Raw genomic sequence first — 20,175 nt, 5'->3', positions numbered from 1 at the left:
TGATCTCATAAATATCTTATACATACATAGTTCAGTAAACGTAGAATAGGTTAGTCAAGGTTGGTTTGTATTTCAAAGTCAATGCTGTTAAAAAAGAAAATGATGTTTAATTACCAGAGTGAACCATTGCCTGCCATTTAAAGCAAAAGCAAGATTTCTGGTTGATGCTTACTGATATGTCCATTTGGGCATATTGGTACATACACTAATATGAAATAGTTTTTCTGTGTGGGATAGTTTTAGAGTACCATGATACAAAGTATAAAAAATACTATATTGTAAGTTTCTCAGGTGACTTTTGCAGGGAGAGAAGGTTGAGTCTGAAGCTATATTTCTTTCAGAACTTTGAGTCAGAATGGTATAATCAATGAAATCTACCAATTAACAATAGAACAGGTGGACATGAGCCAATGCAATTGATAACCAGACTTCTCTAGAAACTCTGCCATCACTGCAGTTACTAGACCCAGTCCTACAAAGTGTAGTACCTATGAATGCGTTTTTATATTAATTTCTTTGTGCTAATCTCTTTAAAATACTACAAAAAAAGATATTGAATACTTTGTTTGCTCAAATTGTACTAGATGATGATGATTACCTTAAGGGATCCATGTGAGATCATTTCTGCTACAGTTTGATGTCTGACCTTCTTCACTGGTTATTCTATCCACAAGGCAAGAAAAATAAATGCAAAAAATGAAAGTGCAATTACATTTCACTTGATTTCAACAAAAGATAATTTTTTCAGACATGCACCTAGCTTTTTTAAATTGTGATTTATTATTGATTTGAAGTTAATTATTGAGGCTTTAATAAGATACTATGGTAAAATGAATGACAGTGAAATAGTACATGTAGAATATTATATCATAGTACTTTCTCCTCCTGGATGGGCTGCTCTGAGCTCTGCAGAGAGGGGCTGACGTGCGACTGGCAAATATTTAGAAAAACAGAACCTAGTACAACATAGTTTAGTGAAGAAGAGCTGTGCACATATCCCTATCATCCTAAGTGTATAATGCTGGTCTCATCTGCCAGAGAAGAGATCCTTTTCAGGATGATCCCCCTTTTTATACCTTGAAAATTCATGGTCTTCATCAGTCTCTTAGCTAGTTTAATGATTTTCACTTGGAAAATTGTTCTCTCCTAATACTGGCTAGTTTAAAATCGGGCCCACAAAAGATACTTTATCCATTTATACTTTTAGCTATCTAATCATTGCTTTGGGAAGGTTGATCTTATCTACTGATTCTCACACTTTGTTGTCTGTCAGAATCAGTTGGAGGGCTTATAAAATACAGATTCCTCCCAAAGTGTGTGATTTAGTAGTTCTGGGTTAGGGCCCAATAAGCTGCATTTCTAACAAGTTCCCGGGTGACCCTGATGCTCTGTAATCCCATGGAAATAGCATAAATCACGGACCAGCACATCCCGTTTGAAGGGAAAAGTTAGAGAAGAAATTTTTATCAATCAAATCAAGGCCAACGATTGTTTTTGTTGATGTTGCTTTGTTTTCATATAAAACAGTCTCCCTGGAATTTCATTGCTGATGTGTTCTCCCAAACCCTTTACCTGCTCTTGGGTCCAGGCAAGATTTCCTTATCGGAAGACCATTTGGTAACCAATTCGGTTGTTTCACTGGAGAGAAATCACTTGTAAATTGAATATCCACTGTCTAATAAGAATTGGCGATGTTCCGCCAAGAGATAGCAAATTCAGATAAATAAGCTATTTGAATTAGAAATAAAAATTAGTACACTGTACTCTGTATTTCCTGTTCCTTGGGAGTCTATAGGAACCAAGTCTGCTGCCTGCAGGCAAGTATATATTAACTTTATTGCTGTGACAATAGTTTGAAAAATGTGAGGATGGGAGGAGAAGCAACGTGAATGAGTCAGGGAACGAGTGAGGAATTCCAGGTATTGGTGAGGAATTTGTAGCTTTCCTATAAAGCACAATTAATATTTCAGGCAAAAAGGTTTTATTTATTTTTATTTTTATTTTTTTTTTATAATTCAGCTATCTTTTTTTTTTTTTTAAAGATTTTATTTATTTATTTGACAGAGATAGAAGACAGCCAGCGAGAGAGGGAACACAAGCAGGGGGAGTGGGAGAGGAAGAAGCAGTCTCATAGGGGAGGAGCCTGATGTGGGGCTCGATCCCAGAAGGCTGGGATCACGCCCTGAGCCCAAGGCAGACACCCAACCGCTATGCCACCCAGGCGCCCCCAGGCAAACAGGTTTTAAATCTTAGTACATCTAGATTCCAGAATCATAGGATTTGATACTGCATGAAAAGTCTGTGTCTGATCACAGATGAGCAGAGGGTATCTTAGTGTTTTAGAATAAATCAGGTTATACTACCTTCTTTGCTTCTTTCCAGTGGATCTGTAGTCATCATCTAAGACTAATTTGAGAAAATGTCATTGTGAGCTCAGGGTCTAAGGATATTTCAGGAAATATTTTGATGCCATATCGAGTTTTTTATACATCTTTTTGTCTTGCCTATATACCTGCATAAAAAGAATTGGGATTATCATAATTGCTTTTGAATATCTTGAATCAATTTGGTATCTCTCTTATATATTTATCACTAGTTTTGCATATTGTGTTTAAAACCACTGGGAAACAATTAGACAGTGGTTTCATTTTTCAACAGTAGATAATATTAAAAATTATTGAATGAGTGTAAAATGAATGTAAAATGATTTTTAGATCAATTTCCAACATTTTATTAAATTAATGTTTATTATATTGAGTTTTTTTTGAATGGCTATTTATTCTAGCCTGGCATTTAAGTTAGCTTGTTATGGTTTTTATGTAATGGAACTTAAAATCGTTCTTTCCAAGTCAGTAAAGCTGGTTTTGTAAATGCCCAAAAAGGAACCTAGTGACATTTCTTTACTGACATTGTTGAGATGATGTGAGGAATTATACAACAGTCTTAATATTTAAGTTGTTGGTTAATGCGACTATGGTAGACAATATACCTGGTGGTGATTTTAATGATGCTTATTTTTCCTCTGAGAAACAAGTGATACCTATTTTATGATACGCGTCCAATGTCTTTTCACTCAAAACTAACTTTTCATTGTGAAGAGGTGAAAGACAAGACTGCTAATGGGGGGAAAAACACTAAAAAATGCAGGGATGAAATGTAAATGAATCTCAAGCGGAACAACTTGGTCAACATGAAGAAGACACATTACACTATTTTATGTGGAACGCCTTTTCCTGGAACCTCTGAGAAATAAGATAATTACTAACTCACTCTTTTGGAGTTTTATTTTATTTTTTATGATGATGAAAGCTGGGAGTCTGTTTTTGTCAATTGCGGTTTGAGGGTATAATTTAAATTTAAAATGACAAAAGATGTATATTATGTCATTAGTGGGATTTTGTTATTCCTCTTACATGTTTCTCACTAGTTTTGCATATTCCGTTCAAAACCACTCTGAAACATTGGGTGGTTCCATTTTTCATCACTAAATCAAGTTAAAATTTTTTCTGAACAACTCTGATAATTATTTGCATCATTTTCGTGAGGGGCAGGATGCAGACTTGAGAATGTGATGGGAAGCCTGCTGCATTAGAGACCACGTGCCCGAGACGAAGCAGATCTCCTTAGCCAGAATTTCATTAACGAGTGCTTTTACAGCCTTAGTAACCTTCAGCACACCCTTTTTACTTTCTTCGAGTCTAAAAAGGGAGCTCGTTTGTCCTAAATGAGTGGATTTCAACTATTTTCTTCTTACTGTAAGAAGCTGTTCAAAAGAACTCTTGCATATTCCGGTATAAACAAATAAAAGGGAGATTGTCCTGGTTCAAGGCAGGAACCTCTTCTGGAGAGCACTGTGAGTCGACTCACAGGTCCCACGGCATCCTGAGGGACAGAGAGTTTGAACACCATTGTAGCAAATTCTAAATTTCCCCCCAGGTCTAAAATGCAAAGCTTGGGTCCATCATCCCTGAGGTAAATTGCCAGCTCCACAATATTTCCATCTCTTGAATTTTATATATTGATTTCTTAACTGAGTGAAAGTTTAGTTGTAATATCAAATGGAATAAAATACTTTTTTTTTTGACTGACAGGAACATAAGATTTTCTTGTTTTGACTTAAGTCACATGCACATTGGAATAACTTCTTTGTTAAAAACCTTATAACTTATCAGTCCTAATATAATTTTGCAAGAGGTAGAAGTTAATCTATGAAAGAAAGAAAATTCAGTGCCACTTTCTTCGGCAGTGGGTTATCTGCCTAATGACCCCAACTCAGTCTCCTTGCTCTCTTTCCCCTGCCCCACACTCTGTGGTTGACCAAGATCCTTCCTTCATCTGATTGTTCTGGGAACCTTGAAACACCCTGCTTTTCCCCTTTCCTTCTCTGTTGCTACTAATGCGTTAAGAACTACATTTTCCCTGCTGATCGAGTTTAGAAAAGCGAGAAGAGTTCTCACTACAAGTGGATTATCACTTTTGGGTGTACCCTTGGGAGTGGCTAGATGCTACAACCCGGTTTGTGACGCAGAATTTATTTCTCATAGAGAAATGATGTTGTAAGCGTACACCAGAGACTATAGAATGTTTAGTAGTGTATAGTACAGTTCGTTTACTGTACAGGTGAATTCCACAATGTGTGTTGGTCTGGGAGCCTATCAACTATTGTAAATGCTATTTCTACAGAAAAGTGGGGTCTGTGTTTCAGATAGAGTTGAATGCGGAATATTCCTAGTTGGGGACTGACCATATTCATCGGTTGATCTACAGGTGCATACATTCAGTGGTTCTGCCTCTCTCCATTAGACAGACTCAACACTTTCTTTTCCTTTCTCTTTTCCACATTGAATTTAGCCTGAGAGGCTGAAATAGAGGGAACATTTTCAGATCTGAGCTATGTTTCCTTTTTAATTTGATAGAATAGAAACTGGATGCAATAAAATTGAGAGGTGGTACTAAGATCACATTAGGATTTGTGAAATGGACAATTGCCTTACATAAATAGCAAGTAAAAAATCAGGCGAGTTCTTCATAAACATTTTATTCTGGGGTGTGCTTATTTTCTGAAACTACCTCTACTAAATCTCCTGTCAGTCTTGAAACTAGAAGGCAGAAAAGCTTCTAGTGCTACAGCCAACTGCAGTGTAGCCAGAGAAACAGGCAACAAAAATAGAACACCAGGATTGCTGTGCGTGGGTGAGGCAGAAACCACATTATGAGCAAAAGCTTCCAGTATTATTTTAGAACCAATACAGAGCTCTGCACTTCTCTCCTCTCTCTTCCAAAAACACATACTATAAAAATAAAATGAAATTAAATGTATGTGCATTTGCCCTCTTAGAATTATGATTCTTAATTTTTTTTTTATGCCTGCCTTTCTTTGGAGGCGAATCGCCAGTGTGGAAATACAGTGTGTAAAGCAAGCTTGGAGGGAGGAAAGAGTTAATTGCTTTTAAGGCCCTGCAATAGAGAATTATGGTTTGAAAGATAGAGGCTGGACAGCTGGGTTTGCTGGGGTATTTTTAAATGCATTAATGCAGGCTCCAATCACTCGGCCATGCTTGACCTATTTTTGGCTCAGGCCGACCATTGTTCTATTTCTGTGCCTGTGGGCCATGCCGTTGTTGATTCATATGCAAATGGATTATCACTAGCTTTAGCCAACTTGAGCTGAGAGAGACCAGAGAGGGGGAAGAGACACACACAAACAGATAGAAGGGCACCGGCTGAAGCCACTTGCAGGACTGAGGGTGCTTGCAACGAAACTCTAGCAGCCTGAAGAACTATAAGCCAGGTTTAATTGGTTTCTTTTTCTCGTGGGCAGAGTTAATATTTTTCTACTTATTCTGACAAAGCAATAACCCCGAAGCACATTCCTGTTTCCCACCTGCTTTTAGTTTCCGGGATAACCTAAACTCCAGAGAGCCATAGCATCCACTTGGTCCTTTCTGCTCTGTACACAGGTTGGTAACACAGGAAAAGTGTCCAGATCTTTTAAAAAAGTGTATGTCCACCTTAACAGAAAGGAAATCATTGTTGAAGTTGGTCGGCTGCTGCCTCCCCTAAGGGAGGAGGGAGGACCAGGGAGGGTAGCTCCTGGGGCCCGTGCACTGAGCAGCGATGAATCTTTCATGTAGCTGAAGTAAGAGTGATTGGAATATGCTGCAGACAATTTACGAGAGTGACTCGTGTTTTTCCTCAGATGGGGTGGCTGGACGAGAGCAGCTCTTGGCTCAGCAGAGAATGCACAGTATGATCAGCTCAGGTAAGATCCTCTTCCATAACTGAGACATTTTATGTGTGAAAGGAGGCTGACTTGGGAAATGCAGCTAAGAAAAAGCACCTCTCAAGGATTTGCTGCTTTTTGGTGTTGATGTTGCTATTTTCTTGGTGCGTCTGTAGGGTTTAACTTAGATCCCTTCCATTACCGTTTCTGTGCATATTCAGTGTTTAGGGACGACAGCTTCTGAATGAAATCTCAAAGCTTCCGATGAAGGATGGGACTGAGATAAGTAAAATGTAGTTGGGGGTGCTTTGCCTTACTATGCAACTAGAAGAAGGAGATCTGTACTGATTGCAAGCTATTCTAATGGGACTTTAAAAATCAGGTAAGTTCATACTGGAGCTTCAGTGTAAATTGCAGCCTGCGCTAGCCCGATGATTTTATATTTACAGCGTGCATCCAGAAGCACATCTATTTATAGATGTACCTTCTGAAATGTGTTTGCTAGGAGTTGCAAAGGTAGTTTTAATGTGGCTTTTTCTCATCAGCCCAAAATGAAACTATTTAGGATGGAATAAAATTATTATTAGCAGATGGTTATTTTAATTTTCTTGAAAAACATTTGGAGAGCCTAGCATTGTTAGGCAGGTGGACGGCACAGCACACACATAAAGGTGTTACACACAGGTGCAACCATTGAAAGAATAACAGTAACAGATTCTGGTTTTCCAGCGTTATGTACTTGCACCTTCAAGGCGATGTGCTGAGGAGATCAAGCTTGTCAGCGTTATCAATTTCTGTTTGTGAAAAGAGCAGGCTCTCCGGGCAATATCACTTAGTTGTAATTGTTGCTCTTCATATTTAATCCCACAGCCAGTTCCTAAAGCTTGGGGGCTTGGGCTTTTTATTTCCGTCCTCTTCGGAATGCTTCCGTCTAAATTGGCTTAAAGTTCTCCCTCACATCTTCTGAGTCCCTCTGTGGGCTTAATTGTAATTCTAGGTCACCACATAGATCTCCACGCAAAGAATGCAACATAAAGCAGCGTTTGCTTGGTAGAGCTCGATGTGAAAGAAATATTCCACAGGTTGGCAGGATCTCTGTTGCAGTGCTGAGCACCTTCCCATTTACGGATCTGTGTTTGAAGCAAGTTTTCTTTAAACCTCGGTTAGCTGCGATGATTTTGAGATACTTCTCTTGACCCGATTTTTTCTTGGACTCAGAGTGAGAGATCAATTTTGTGTAATTTGATATGTTTCCACTTACATGACTGGAATTATATTAATTAGGAGTGTCCGCTTACCTGAAGCAACCGTACAAGAGTTTTAATATGGTTTATTATCGTCTATTATCTTTGTGGCTGTAAAGTTGACAAGAGCTTGGGGAGGGGTCAGCTGGTGTGTCTCAAATGGAACTAGTCACTTAACTTAGCCTTTTATTTTTTAAATATGGATTGACTTTTTAAAAGTGACTCTTTTAGGGATCTTTTCAGTACTACATCCTTTCAGTCCTCACCTCTGTGTAACAAGTTTAATGTTTCTTTCACATGGCAGAAGCAAAGCTGTGCCTTTCAAGCAGGAACTGGCTGCTGACGCTGAACCTCTTGCCACAGGCTACAGGGGTTCGCAATCCTCACCGTTTCTAATGTCTTTGATAATCACATGTAACTTTACTCCATTTTTCAGTTGAGATTGCCCCTTTCCTGACATTAAAGCAATAATATGTTTGAGCAGGGAAGTGCTTGAGACTGTCCATGTTATTGTCAGTTCTACAGGAAGGGAAGCATCCTTTAAGCACCAACTATTAAATGAAAAGTGATGTAGATTGACATCAACTCCCAAACCTGTCTGGTATAAATACATAAGGAAACTCCAGGTTCTGTTTTATTTTTTAAATTTGAAACATGAAATCACGTGCATCCGTGCTACCATGTTGTGTAACATTTGCTTTTCTTTAATATGATACGGCCTTACATTTAATTCCCCCAGTCTTTAATCACGTACTTCCTCTGAGGCATTGGCTCTCAAACTTGGAGTCATCAAGACTATTTCACAAAATACTGAAGCCTTGGTCACACCCCCAGAGTTTCTGATTTAACTGGTATGGGAACGAACCTGGATATTAGAATTTTTAAAATCTCATGTGCAAATCTAAGCTGAAGTAAACTTTGAGTATCACAGATGTACCAGTAGGAGGAAGTGATGGTGATCCTGGTGACCCATTTCAGTAGGGTTTTCCTTTAAGTTAATTGCTAAATTTGGGGTGTGTTTATCTTAATTTATCAACAAATTTCATTCCACTCCCTTTTGGACCAGTGGCATGGATGTGATTAATACAAATAGGAATTGATGGAGTCTTTGGATCTGGAAGAGTTGTCTGGAGTGCAGAGTGGTAGCGAGAACGCTGTTTGCTCTGGGAGTCAAGAGCTCTGTGTTCTAGCAAGCGCCAGTTGTATAACTGGTTACTCATCTGTAAGCTGAACAATGATGATGTCCTACTGTTTACCTCTTGGCATTCTTATGAGGTTCAAATGTAACAACATGTTATTAAAGTGCAGACTCACTATTATTATAACTATTTTTAGTGAATGAACCTGGGCTTCTGGCTCTTCAATACCATGCTCTGTCTTGCCGAACAAGCTAGATAGATGAATTGGATTGTGTGTCACATGGAACAATGATGTTCTGTTTTGATAGTAAGGTTTCTTTGGTTATCTTATACTTCAGCTACTTTTATTGGTTTTCCTGGTCTGATAAGCACTAGTCCTTTCCTTGTGCAAATTGTGACTGTAAATCAGAGCAGCTTGTATCTGTGTGTGCGCACGCTCATGCACGTGTGTGCATGTGTGTTCTGTAAAATGTCTCATTACATAATAATCAAAGGCAAAGAATTTGCAGAATATGTAATTGAACAGTGAAACCCCAACAGCAGATTTCTTGGGATTAATTGTTTTAAAAGGCTTTGTTTTATTGTTAGCTATTGCTTTGAAGTTCCCACTTGCTATTTTAGTTAAACTGGATACTGTGCATTAATAAAGATGATTTTCTTCAGAGTTCTTTATAGACTGTTGAACTGCAAGTATTTTACATAGTTACATTTTTTTTGCTAATATTGACTCAGCTAAGGCAAGACATTTTAGGTAGAACTAGGTTCTACAGCACAGTCTGCTGATGTGTTTTTAGTTAAAAAGCTCTATAATATTGAATTTTGGAATTCATTATGAGTGACACATTTTGCTAGGTCAATCTCTACTTTTGTGGCTTGTGTGGGCCAATATAAGTGATAACTGTGGCAGAAACTGAAGCATGTACAAATATTGACTCAGGTCACTTAGCAGTAGCTGGCAGAATTTGGGGTGTTCTCCTGTTGCCAGGCATGTTGCTTAACATGTTGGACAGCAGAGCTGTCCAGACAATATTGGAATGATTACTATAAAAGAATTTCCTAGAGTTTGTACAGCATTAATGTAAAATACATTTAAAATAAGGAAAACTCATATTTTTACTATGTATTCTTATTTTAGGGTATAAAAGAAAAGCATTTAAATCTAAATCCTGAATTTCTTTTATGGAAAACATATCTTCACCCTTTCAAAATCTTTTTTTTTTTCCCTTTGGTGTGCATTGTCAAGGGGAAAGGAACATTTTAGATTCAGTAGCCATTTATGTCTACTTGGAAAGCAGAATCTAATTATGAAAATGTAAGTCTGTGAAATGCTCCTGTCATGTCAAGAATCACTTCTGGTATTTCCCGTAATTACTGTTTTGCTGTTCTCTAACTCAAGTTATCTTCACTTACAAGGCTGTTATCAATTTGAATATCTGATAGATAGTGATCAGAAAGCTAGTTATAAATAGGTCCATTGAAGAAGGGGATAAGAATGAGTATTGTATATTTCTGTGGACGACACCAGTGGAATATGTGTTATGTCCATTAAGCAAGAAAATTCAATAAAACCCCTCAGAAGACTAAAATAAACCCAAATTCTGAATTTAAAAATGAGGATTTTGATTTTGAAGATGAGAAATTTGAAAATGTACTACATAATTTCTCACCATTGGTAGATAGTAAAGTGATTCCAGAATGGTATAAGCTGGCAAACACTCACCCTACACACACACATGTGTACACACACATGGGTGCAGTATTCATGATATGACCTAACATATCATATGACCTAACATATCTTGGAAACTAATAGTCAAGGGAAAAATTGAACTGGGGGCTTTTGATACCAACAGAGAGAACCTGACAGGGCCTGCATCCTAGGCCTCCTAAGAATTTCACTGACAAGATGACAACTTCCTGAATATTCTCACTAACATTCTCAAATCTGAAGAGAAGCACACTGGGTAGATAACCTCAGCTTTTGTGGTGGTGGTGGTGGCGGTGGTGGTGGTTGTTATTGTTATTTCTTGGGAGTGAGAAATAGTAGAAATGATTCTGGAAAAGAAACTAGCGAAATGGAGGAAGGTGAACAAACACTGCCTCTCTGGAGAAACGAAGGCGTCAGAACAATATTCTAAATTGGGAACACAATCCATAGTTCTTTTCAACGAAATACCCTTCTCCAATTCATCTTAGATGTTCCACCAAGAAGAAAACATCAATTTACTGAATCCATGGAATTGTCTAATAATTGTTCCCCACAAATAGAGCTCCTTAATAAGAACATAAATTCCATAAAACAAGAGCTCAAAGATGAGATGATAAAACAATAGCATGAGATGAAAAAGGATATTTTAGATCTAGGGAAACAAAATTGAAAATGAAAAAACCATGGTAATTATAGAACAAAAATACTCATTAGAAATAGCAGGAAGCAGAACAGACACCAGTGAAACTCTTTACCAACAAAGGGGAAAGGTTTAAGACAATCACAGGGAATGAAAAAGGAAAATGGATTCAAGCAATTGGAAAGAAGTCAATTAATAAGAAAGACAAAGGCAGCATAACAAAGAGATTATTTATATCCCTGAAGTTGGTATTCTAAAGCAATAAAACAGAAGATAATTTTGGGAAAAGATGAAAAATTATTTCATTGAAAAAGAAAAAATAAATCTGTAGATTGAAAGGGCTCTCCTCTTTAAGGACAGTTTGCTGCAAATGCTCATCACAGAGTCATATCCTAACTGGACTTTTTATTGATTTTTGAATAATAATTTTTCAGGGGCTCAGCAGGTAAAGCAAAGATCTGTGGTGGGGGGAAGGTGGGAGGGAGGGAATGTATGGGATTCAAGAAGGCTTATCAGGAATCTCCAACATTTAGTGACAGAAGATAATGAAGAAAAATCTTTGAAGTTCAAAAAGAAGTGTAATCCAATGGTCCATCCAGGCAAGAGTTATTAAAATATAGAGAAAATGGGTAGGCAGGTCAATAATTCCCAAGCATGAACTAGACTGCTTGACAGTGAAACCCACACAATGAAGAGGTGAATGTAAAAGCAAAAAATGAAATTGAGAAGTAGAAAAAGCATAGGAAGATTAATGGGGTAAAGAATGAATCTGTTTAAACAAATATGAGACGGTGGTTATAGGACAGAAAGCAAATTGTATCAAGTAGGGCAATGTTCATAAACATAACCAATATGAGGCGTTAGAGAGAGGTGAGATGGAGAGATGTGTGAAAGTGCTGATATTTTCTTTCTGAGCGGGGACAGATTCCCTGCAGCTTAAAATAGAAACACAGAGGTTTAAAAAAAAAAAAGACTCGAAACACTGATTTTTTAAATAATTTATTTAACCCTAGAAAGATCTTTTTGGAAATGGTACCTCATTTAGGAAGGAAGCATTTAGGATGTTTATGGCCCCTTTGGTTGCAGTTTTTAATTCTGTTAAAATCATTTAAATTTAATGTTTTTTGAAGAAAAATAACATCAATGATGTGATCTCACTTTTATGAAGGTATATGTTGTTTATCTAGCCATCTCCCAGAAGAATTAATACATAGATGGAAAGAAATCAGAGAAAGTTTTGTGTGTGTGGCGGTGGTCCTGTTCCTGGGGGGGGGGGGTCTTTTGTTTTCATCATTATGCTTTTTTGCCTTGTATGAATTTTTACAATATACCCATATTTTCTACTGATTCTTACACACCCACACACAAAGGTATTGTGCCCAAATCCTAATGGTGTTTAATTGTAAGTAGTAGGTAAATTAGGTTGTCTTCTGCTGCAAGTAACAGAAAATCCTACTCAAAGTGACAAACAAGGAAATTTATCACTTAGTAAACTAGCAGGGTAGTTGGCAGCACCAGGCAGTCAATAATGGCAACAAACTACTCCCCTGTGTTGGCCGTAGAGTTGGTGTCATCATAGGTCTGTTTCCTCCAGAAGGCACGAGTTGACGTGTCTATTTATGCATGACAAAGTCCGGAGACATAGAAGAGATACTTTGCTTCCTTGGATATTTTCTCTAGGAAGTTTTACCCAAAATTTCTCCAGCGAATTGTCCTTCATAATTTATTGGCCGGAGTAGCAGCATCTACCCATGCATTAGCTAGGCACAGAGAAGAATGGGACTACATAATAGCTCCTTAGGGTCGTACTGAGCCTAGGAAGGTGGATGCTGCAGCAAACCTTTTAGTTTTTATTAGGAAGAAGGAAGGCAGAGAAGAATGCATTTTAGCTAGGCACCAGCAGTATTTGCTACAGTGTATATGCTGCTGATTGGAATTTTCTTTTTTCTTTTCTTTTTTTTTTTTTTTTTTTAAGATTTTACTTATTTATTTATTTGAGAGGGAGGGGGAAGAGAGAAAGAGAAGCAAGCCTGAGCTGGGGCAAACGGGTAAGGGGCAGAGGGAGAGGGAGAAGCACACTCCCTGCCGAGCAGGAGCAGGGAGCCCAATACAGGGCTCCATCCCAGGACTCCAGGATCGTGACCCAAGCCTAAGGCAGACACTTAACCAACTAAGCCACCCAGGCGCCCTTCTTTGTAACTGTCTTTAGTTTGTATTTCTTAAGATATAAATAATAAAAGGAAGTAGACCATGTAATTTCTTTCAGTTGAATCGTGGGTGTTACTTCATTTTCATGAAGATATACATCATTTTAACAGTGATAATTTTTTTTTACTAGTATTGAATAGAAAGCCTTTCTTAGTACTATCTGTTGTTAGAAGGAACCCTAAAAAGAGTAGTTATGGAAGAACACTTGGTCTCTGTAGGGTTGTAAATCATTTTTTAGAAAAGAGGAAAACCAACATGGTAGACTACTGTAAATTTGAGTAAAATATTCCTTTAATGTTGGCTTTGAAGGATGCAGAAAATATTAAGGGAAATTTATCTAATGTATAAACTTTTCAGTACACTGAAAGAGGATTATTTTTAAAATATTCAAAATGCAATTTCTTTGCCAGTATGTTGTTATAATTATTACATTTTCGGAGTAATGAACAATTTTAACAATCTGGAATAGTAACTGCATTTTAACAATTTTTTTCTGAATTGGAATACTTTGAAAACAATTTAATTGGAATAAAAGTCCATGAAAATGACTTTAAAAATAAGCTTTCTGTAGAGAAATTCAAAGATATTTTGGCATGTGCTTCAAATCAGAGTGGCAGTGCTGTGGTCTGTCCCATTCTTGAAAGAAAGATGACATGCCAGTGGTTGGCTTGGATGCATTGCGTCCTTATTATGGACACTTTTCCCTTTTCTCATTTTGGGAGATTGACAATTAGGAGATGAAGGAATGAGAAAATACCTTATATCTACTAGTCCCATTCTACCCCCACTAAGTCACTTGCACAAAACAAATTTAATTTAAATGAATTTTTGCAATACTAACTGACCTACACTTTAAGTTATCAGAGAACATTATATTTAGGGTTTCTCTGCGATGCTACGGTTCATGAATACAAAACTAAGTAATGCTTATGTTCTAGAAGAGTATCAGTTCCATTCATTATTTTAATATTAAATTTTCCATGGTGAAATAAGTGATAGGCCTTTTATATATAGTGCTTTTAAAATACCCAATAATTAAATCCAATGAAAACTACATTTAAGGAAGAAGAAGATTTACCAAACCACAGAGTGTAACTAGTCATTTACTTATGATTAAACTCTTTGCATGTTGATAAGGTTGGAAATACCCCAGAACTTCATTTTTTTTTTTTTTTTACTTCTTCCCCTCATGGCCTACCACTTATATTGAAACATTCAATTTATAATTTATATTCAGTCTTGACACAGTTATAGCCCTGTGGATGTCTTTTTCAATTATTTGAAGTAAGTTTTGATGGGTATCGAGGGCATGACATATATCCAAAATGTGTTAAAATAGTTTTAAATTTTAAAATTTGAAATTAAAAACAAAACAAAGCAAAAAAAAAAAAAGAAACCAAGAAAATTTCACTGAATTTCCATTAAATTACATTGTGGCCTGGGAGTTCTTACATTAGTAAAAATATGTTTACCCAGAAAGTTTTCAGGGAACTACATGTAGGGTGAACTAGAAAAGTTTTTGGTGAATTGAACATGATTTAAATTTTAGTCTTGACGGTGCTTTTTTAAAAGTTTTTATTTAAATTCCAGTTAGTTAACATACAGTGTAGTATTAGTTTCAGGTGTGCAATTTAGTGATTCAGTACTTAAACAACGCACCCAGTGATCATGGAGACAAGTGCCCTCCTTAATCCCCATGGCCTATTTAACCCATCCCCGCCCACCTCCCCTCTGGTAACAATTCTCTTTAGTTAAGAGTCTGTCTTTTGGTTTGCCCCCCACCCCCCACCCCGCCTTTGATGATGCTTTTTTAACCTACTTACAAATAAAATTTAGTTGTGTATTTTCAATGTATGATTTTACTTCAGGAACCACTCATTTTAGATTAAAAAAATATCACAATCAGTTATCATTTTCATGGTTTTTCTGCCGCATTCCACTCTGATCTAATTGTTGTGGAAGTTTAGGAGGTCAGTGGTTGAAGCCCTGTGTTTTCATCATTTTTTATCACTGTCATTCTTCATATTGACATAATAAGCTAATGTTTCAGAAGCTTTTTCTGTACCAGACATTGTTTTATCATTTAATCCTTCCTGCAGTTTGAAGAGGTCTGTAGTAGTTACAGCACTATTCATATTTTGCAGATATGGAAACAGGTTCAGAGGAACTTACTGATGGTGATCACGGCCAAGAACTCGCAGGGTCGGGTTTGAACTTGGTTTGTTTACCATGTCTCTGTTCCTGTTTACCATGTCTCTGCCTCTTTTTCTCAAAGTGAAAAAATATTTTGCATTGGATAGAGTGTTTCGTATCTGGTATCATCTATATTTATAGATAAATGTCTAGGCATACTTCTTAGTCCTGGGAGATTTAAGGCACAAATAGGCAACTATGTTGAAAGGCTTGGTGGAGGAGCCTTACTTCACATTTCCAGGGCTTAATAATGAAATTGGAGCAAGTTAACACTATCTACTGAGAGAGTCTAGGCAACCTCCAGAGTTCCATGAGATTTGATGATAACGCAATGCAATGAGCATACACTCTGGACAGAACCAATGTCCCCAGTGCATTTGGCGTGTTTGCCACTGCTCGCAATACATCTTAAAAGTCATAAAGGTAAGGTTTGCACCACTTCAGAATAGCACATTATTACTAATGTAATTTAGCAGAAGAATGTTTTTGGGTTTTTTCCCCCCAAATATTAGCCCCATGGGGTTCAGTGTGTTTTTTGACCAAAATATTAGAATTATACCCACTTCCTTACCTAATAATGGGGGGGAGGGGAGTCAGTAAAGTCTGTGTCTCCACTCAAAACCTGATCTCAACATGTTATGTCACATTCTTAAGCCAAAAGAATAACCTAGCTAACAAAATTTTACTCTGTTTTGAAGATATATTGGTCCAATATGGGTCCAATTTGGACATTTTAGGTGAAAACTGGATGGTGATGTTTTTATGTACCAACATTATATTCCATTTTACTTTATCCTGAGTTAAATTTATGCATTAAATTCACCAGTTAGGAACTAATGTAACTCTTCAAGAGCCAACTCCTTGGTTTCCATCAGCTAAGTTGTATAATCTTACTGGCTATGTGGATCTTGAGCGATCTTTATGGAATACATTGTGGAGCCATTATTGATTGTCATGTTAATGACCAACATAATTTATTGCCTTCCAGGGGACAGAAGCTTTGAAAAGATCATTAGGTGCATTAAAATCTGCAGATGGCCACACGTCTGTGGCTCTCTTTAGCAGGCTGACTCCTTTGGGTCAGTTATTCTTAGCCTGGGTATTTCTATCTTATGGCATCGCAGGTCTAAGATTAGCTTGTTAGGCGTTATCATGCCATCTGAGTTACCTCCTAATATAACTCTACACTGGAATGATTATTTATAGAAAGAGCATTCTGTCATTTTTGGGTTATTTCTAGTAGTTTAAATAAAGAAGAATAACATTCAAGTGAAACCACAGATTCCTTCCTGCTGCCAAAACAACATGATAACTGTCTGCTTAAGGGGCAATAATGTTTAAATGTGTGCTTAGGGTGATTGCAGAATTCTTTTTATCTCTGCCACCTTGACAGAAAAGGGAAGACTTGGGGTATTGATGTAGAATGCTTGTGGAAAGGCAAAGAAGCAGCCTTGATGCTTTCTGTCACAGAGCACCGAAGACTCTGGTTGATGATGACAACAAGAGACACACAGGGTTTATTTTTAGAAACAGACATTGCTAAGCTCTCTGTTTGGTGTTAATATGGCTCATAAACAGGGCTCCTCGCTGTTGACCCTTCCAGGGAAAATGGCATTTTACACACACACACACACACACACACACACACACACACTTTTTTTTTCACTTTGCAAGAATGACTCTATTATTAAGAACATAATTAGAACTTTTTTAAAGCTAAAAAATCTAAATTCTCTAAAATTCCTCCAAAAGATATACAGTACTTTTTAAAATTCCATGAAGACTGGGTCTAAAGGATGGTTTATGAAAAGCAATAAAATGTTATAAATACAATGAATATACACGTTGGCTATACGATGTGGAAAAATAAGCAAATGTACATCATAAATGACTCTTAATAATATATTACAATACCTGTAAAATAATGTCATCTATGCTTCTGCCTTTATTGCAATGATATATAAAATATAATTATAAAAGATATTATGGCTATGACTCATTAAGTTGCTGATTTAAGTAGATGAAACAAAAAAATCTCAGGATATAAAAAAAGGAGGTAGAAGCCTCTGCTAACTCTTCTGGTATAACTAACTCTTGGTGAATCCAACAAATTTCAAGTAAAAGAAAATGTAGTTTCACATTCGAGAAGTGATCTCTTAGCTTACTTAAACTGTAAGTTTAATTCAGATCTTGGTAATTGATATATTGCTTTTAAAGTAGAATTGTGATTTTACTCTTTTAAATTTGCATTTTATATTTCTTGATTATTCACTCTTTGTTACTAGATGATGAAATGTTAATGCGGTATGTTAATACATTTCATGTTACACATTAATTGACATGCTTTAGTATGGAAAACTTAGAACGCTATAGAAATATGCATAATTTTATTATTGAGTTATTTACTGAAAAACATACTGTCTTTTTAAAAGATAAATCTTCTTGTGCTTGCATGCAACATAAGAAATCCACAGACCATTAGGAACTTGCAAAACGACAGACAAAAACAGGAAACACACAGCAATTTAAGTGTATTCTCAAAGAAGTCCAGATGTAAATAAATTCAGAGGATTGGAAGTAGAAGCAATTGCAGGAACTCATTGCATCCCGACCACTCTTACTTAGCAGGTTGAAGGTTTGGGGAGATGATGTAATTGCTTGAAGTTTTAGAAGCTGAGTTGAAATAGTCATTCATCTGTTCATTTCTTTGCTCAAAAATATTTGAGAGCCAACCATGTAGCAGGTATTGTTTTAGACACAGAGGATACAACTATGAAACAAGATCAGGAGACGTATGTTTGACTGACTGTTCAATTGAATGATGGATGGATAAGGCTACTTCAGACAGTAATAGGTATTGAGGAAAAATAAGAGACAAATGAAATAGAAAATGACTGATGGTATCAAAGGCAGTGCAAATAATAAAGCCTTTTGAGGAGGCTAAGATACAAAGAACATCTTCCCGATAGAAATGGGTTTCCCGTCAACATTCCATTTGATCTAGAACAAATAGAAAGAAAGCAGTTAGAATAGAGCAGAAAGTGTCCCAGAGCTATTTTAGCCTCCACTTACCTCTGCCCAGTGTAAGAGATAGGGAAGCTTTTATCAGTGAGTAGCTGAGAAAGCTAGAGGAAGGCTGTTAGCTATAGACTTTCTCTATTTTCCAGAGTGAGATTTTGGAATCAGGTGACCTCTCCCTAGGATTGAGGCTTTTGGCTAGAAATTAAGGACTTTTCGAACCACTTACCTTGGTTCTTCTCCAAAAGTTTATCTCTGTCCGTCATTCCAGCTCTAACCTCAGATATGCTGAAACTTCTTACCCAAGCAGTATGAGCCATCCTAGAAGTTTAGTGAAGTGATGAATCCCTTTTCCCTGGGGGCCAAAAAATAATGGGGACGTATATCATCCACTAAAGTTAGAAGAAAAGTCTGAAAAAATTTTCTCAAATTTACAGTCTTGCACACTTTGTTAAACGGGTTATATAACACAATATTCATTTCATGGATATTTATTGAGCCCTTTCAATGTACCAAGTATTTAATTCAGGAAAATGATGGAATAAATAGCAAATTTGTTGTAGATCTGTAGAACTATAACTCCTAAACAAAATGTTTAGAAGACATTGTCTTCACCATGTTGGGAGTAGATAGATTTGTGATTAATTGTTACAAAAGTTGAGTAAGGAAGCATTTAGATCTATTTTTAAAAAGGGAGAAACGGCAATGTGCTAAAAGCTATTTCCCCCATGTTCTGCTTTCTCATGGGTAGGGAACATTGATGGATACACATAGTAGGATGGACAAACATTTTTGAGGCTCTGACACATGATCTCACATGCTTGATGCCTCATGGGGTTTTCCCTCAACATTCCAATTGGTCTAAGTCAAAAGGAATGAAAGCACAGTTAGAATAGAGCAGGAAGTGTTCTGGAGCTATTTTAAACTCCACTGAGTTCTGCCCTCTGTAGGGGATGGGGAAGCCTTTATCGGTGAGTAGGTGAGGGAACGGGGGAAGGAGATCATCTACCATTTTCTTTAGCCTCAAGAATACTGGGACTGAGCCAAACTCCTGGACAACATGTTTTGTTGGCTTCACAGTGTAGTTTGAGGGAAATAGTTAATAACTACATTTTTCCCCCAAGGATTGTCTCATTTAATCAATTCAATTCAATTATTGAGTAATTGACAACTGTATTTTTAGGCCAGATTTCTGGTTTATCTGTTATTGCCACGCACGTGTGTGTGTGTGTGTGTGTGTGTACTAATAATCAGCTATTTACTTTTTCTGAAATACCCTTCTGCTGCTCTGTTCCAATTAGTCTTTGCTGGGAGAAATCCTAACTCTTACAAAGCACGGTTCAAATGTCTCCTAATTCCCCCCATCCCCAGCAACACTTTCCCAGTTATGTATATTATCTTCTCCCCACATCTCCTCCCCCATAGTTCTTTATTATTACCTTAGAAATTCCCACTTTCTGTCTCACACTGCGGTTATTTATGTATGTGTGCCCCCACCCCCCCATTAGTTACATTATAAGCTCCAAGAGGAAAAGGATCATGTTTTACTTCTATTTTTATTCGCTACAGTGCCTAGCACATAATTGATCCCTGAGACTATTTTTAGATGAACGAGTGAGTGATTAAAGAGTACAGTGGTATCATAGTCTGTTTTTATAAAATTTTTATTTTTTAAAAATTATTCCTTCTTTTATGTAGAAAATAAGTCCTCAGGTTTTTTAGTGTTTTGTTTTGTTTTGTTTAATTTCAACATTATAAACTTCTTGGGATGTCAGAGCCTTTGGCTTAAAATTAAAACCATT

At 36.9% G+C, this 20,175-nt stretch overlaps 1 protein-coding gene across 4 annotated transcripts in view; it reads left to right on the top strand.

Moving 5' to 3' along the window:
• HDAC9 (histone deacetylase 9) overlaps positions 1–20,175 on the top strand; it is a 684,034-nt gene that overhangs the window by 153,453 nt on the left and 510,406 nt on the right. For all 4 annotated transcript variants that reach the window (XM_040644215.1, XM_040644216.1, XM_040644218.1 and 1 more), the window contains exon 2: positions 6,200–6,262. In XM_040644215.1, coding sequence (XP_040500149.1) covers positions 6,200–6,262 — 63 coding nt within the window. The remainder of the gene's footprint in view (positions 1–6,199; positions 6,263–20,175) is intronic.

This window comes from Ursus maritimus, unplaced genomic scaffold (assembly GCF_017311325.1).
Source record: "Ursus maritimus isolate PB19 unplaced genomic scaffold, ASM1731132v1 scaffold_3, whole genome shotgun sequence".
Lineage (NCBI taxonomy): Eukaryota > Metazoa > Chordata > Mammalia > Carnivora > Ursidae > Ursus > Ursus maritimus.
This window is presented reverse-complemented; position numbering and strand designations above follow the sequence as displayed.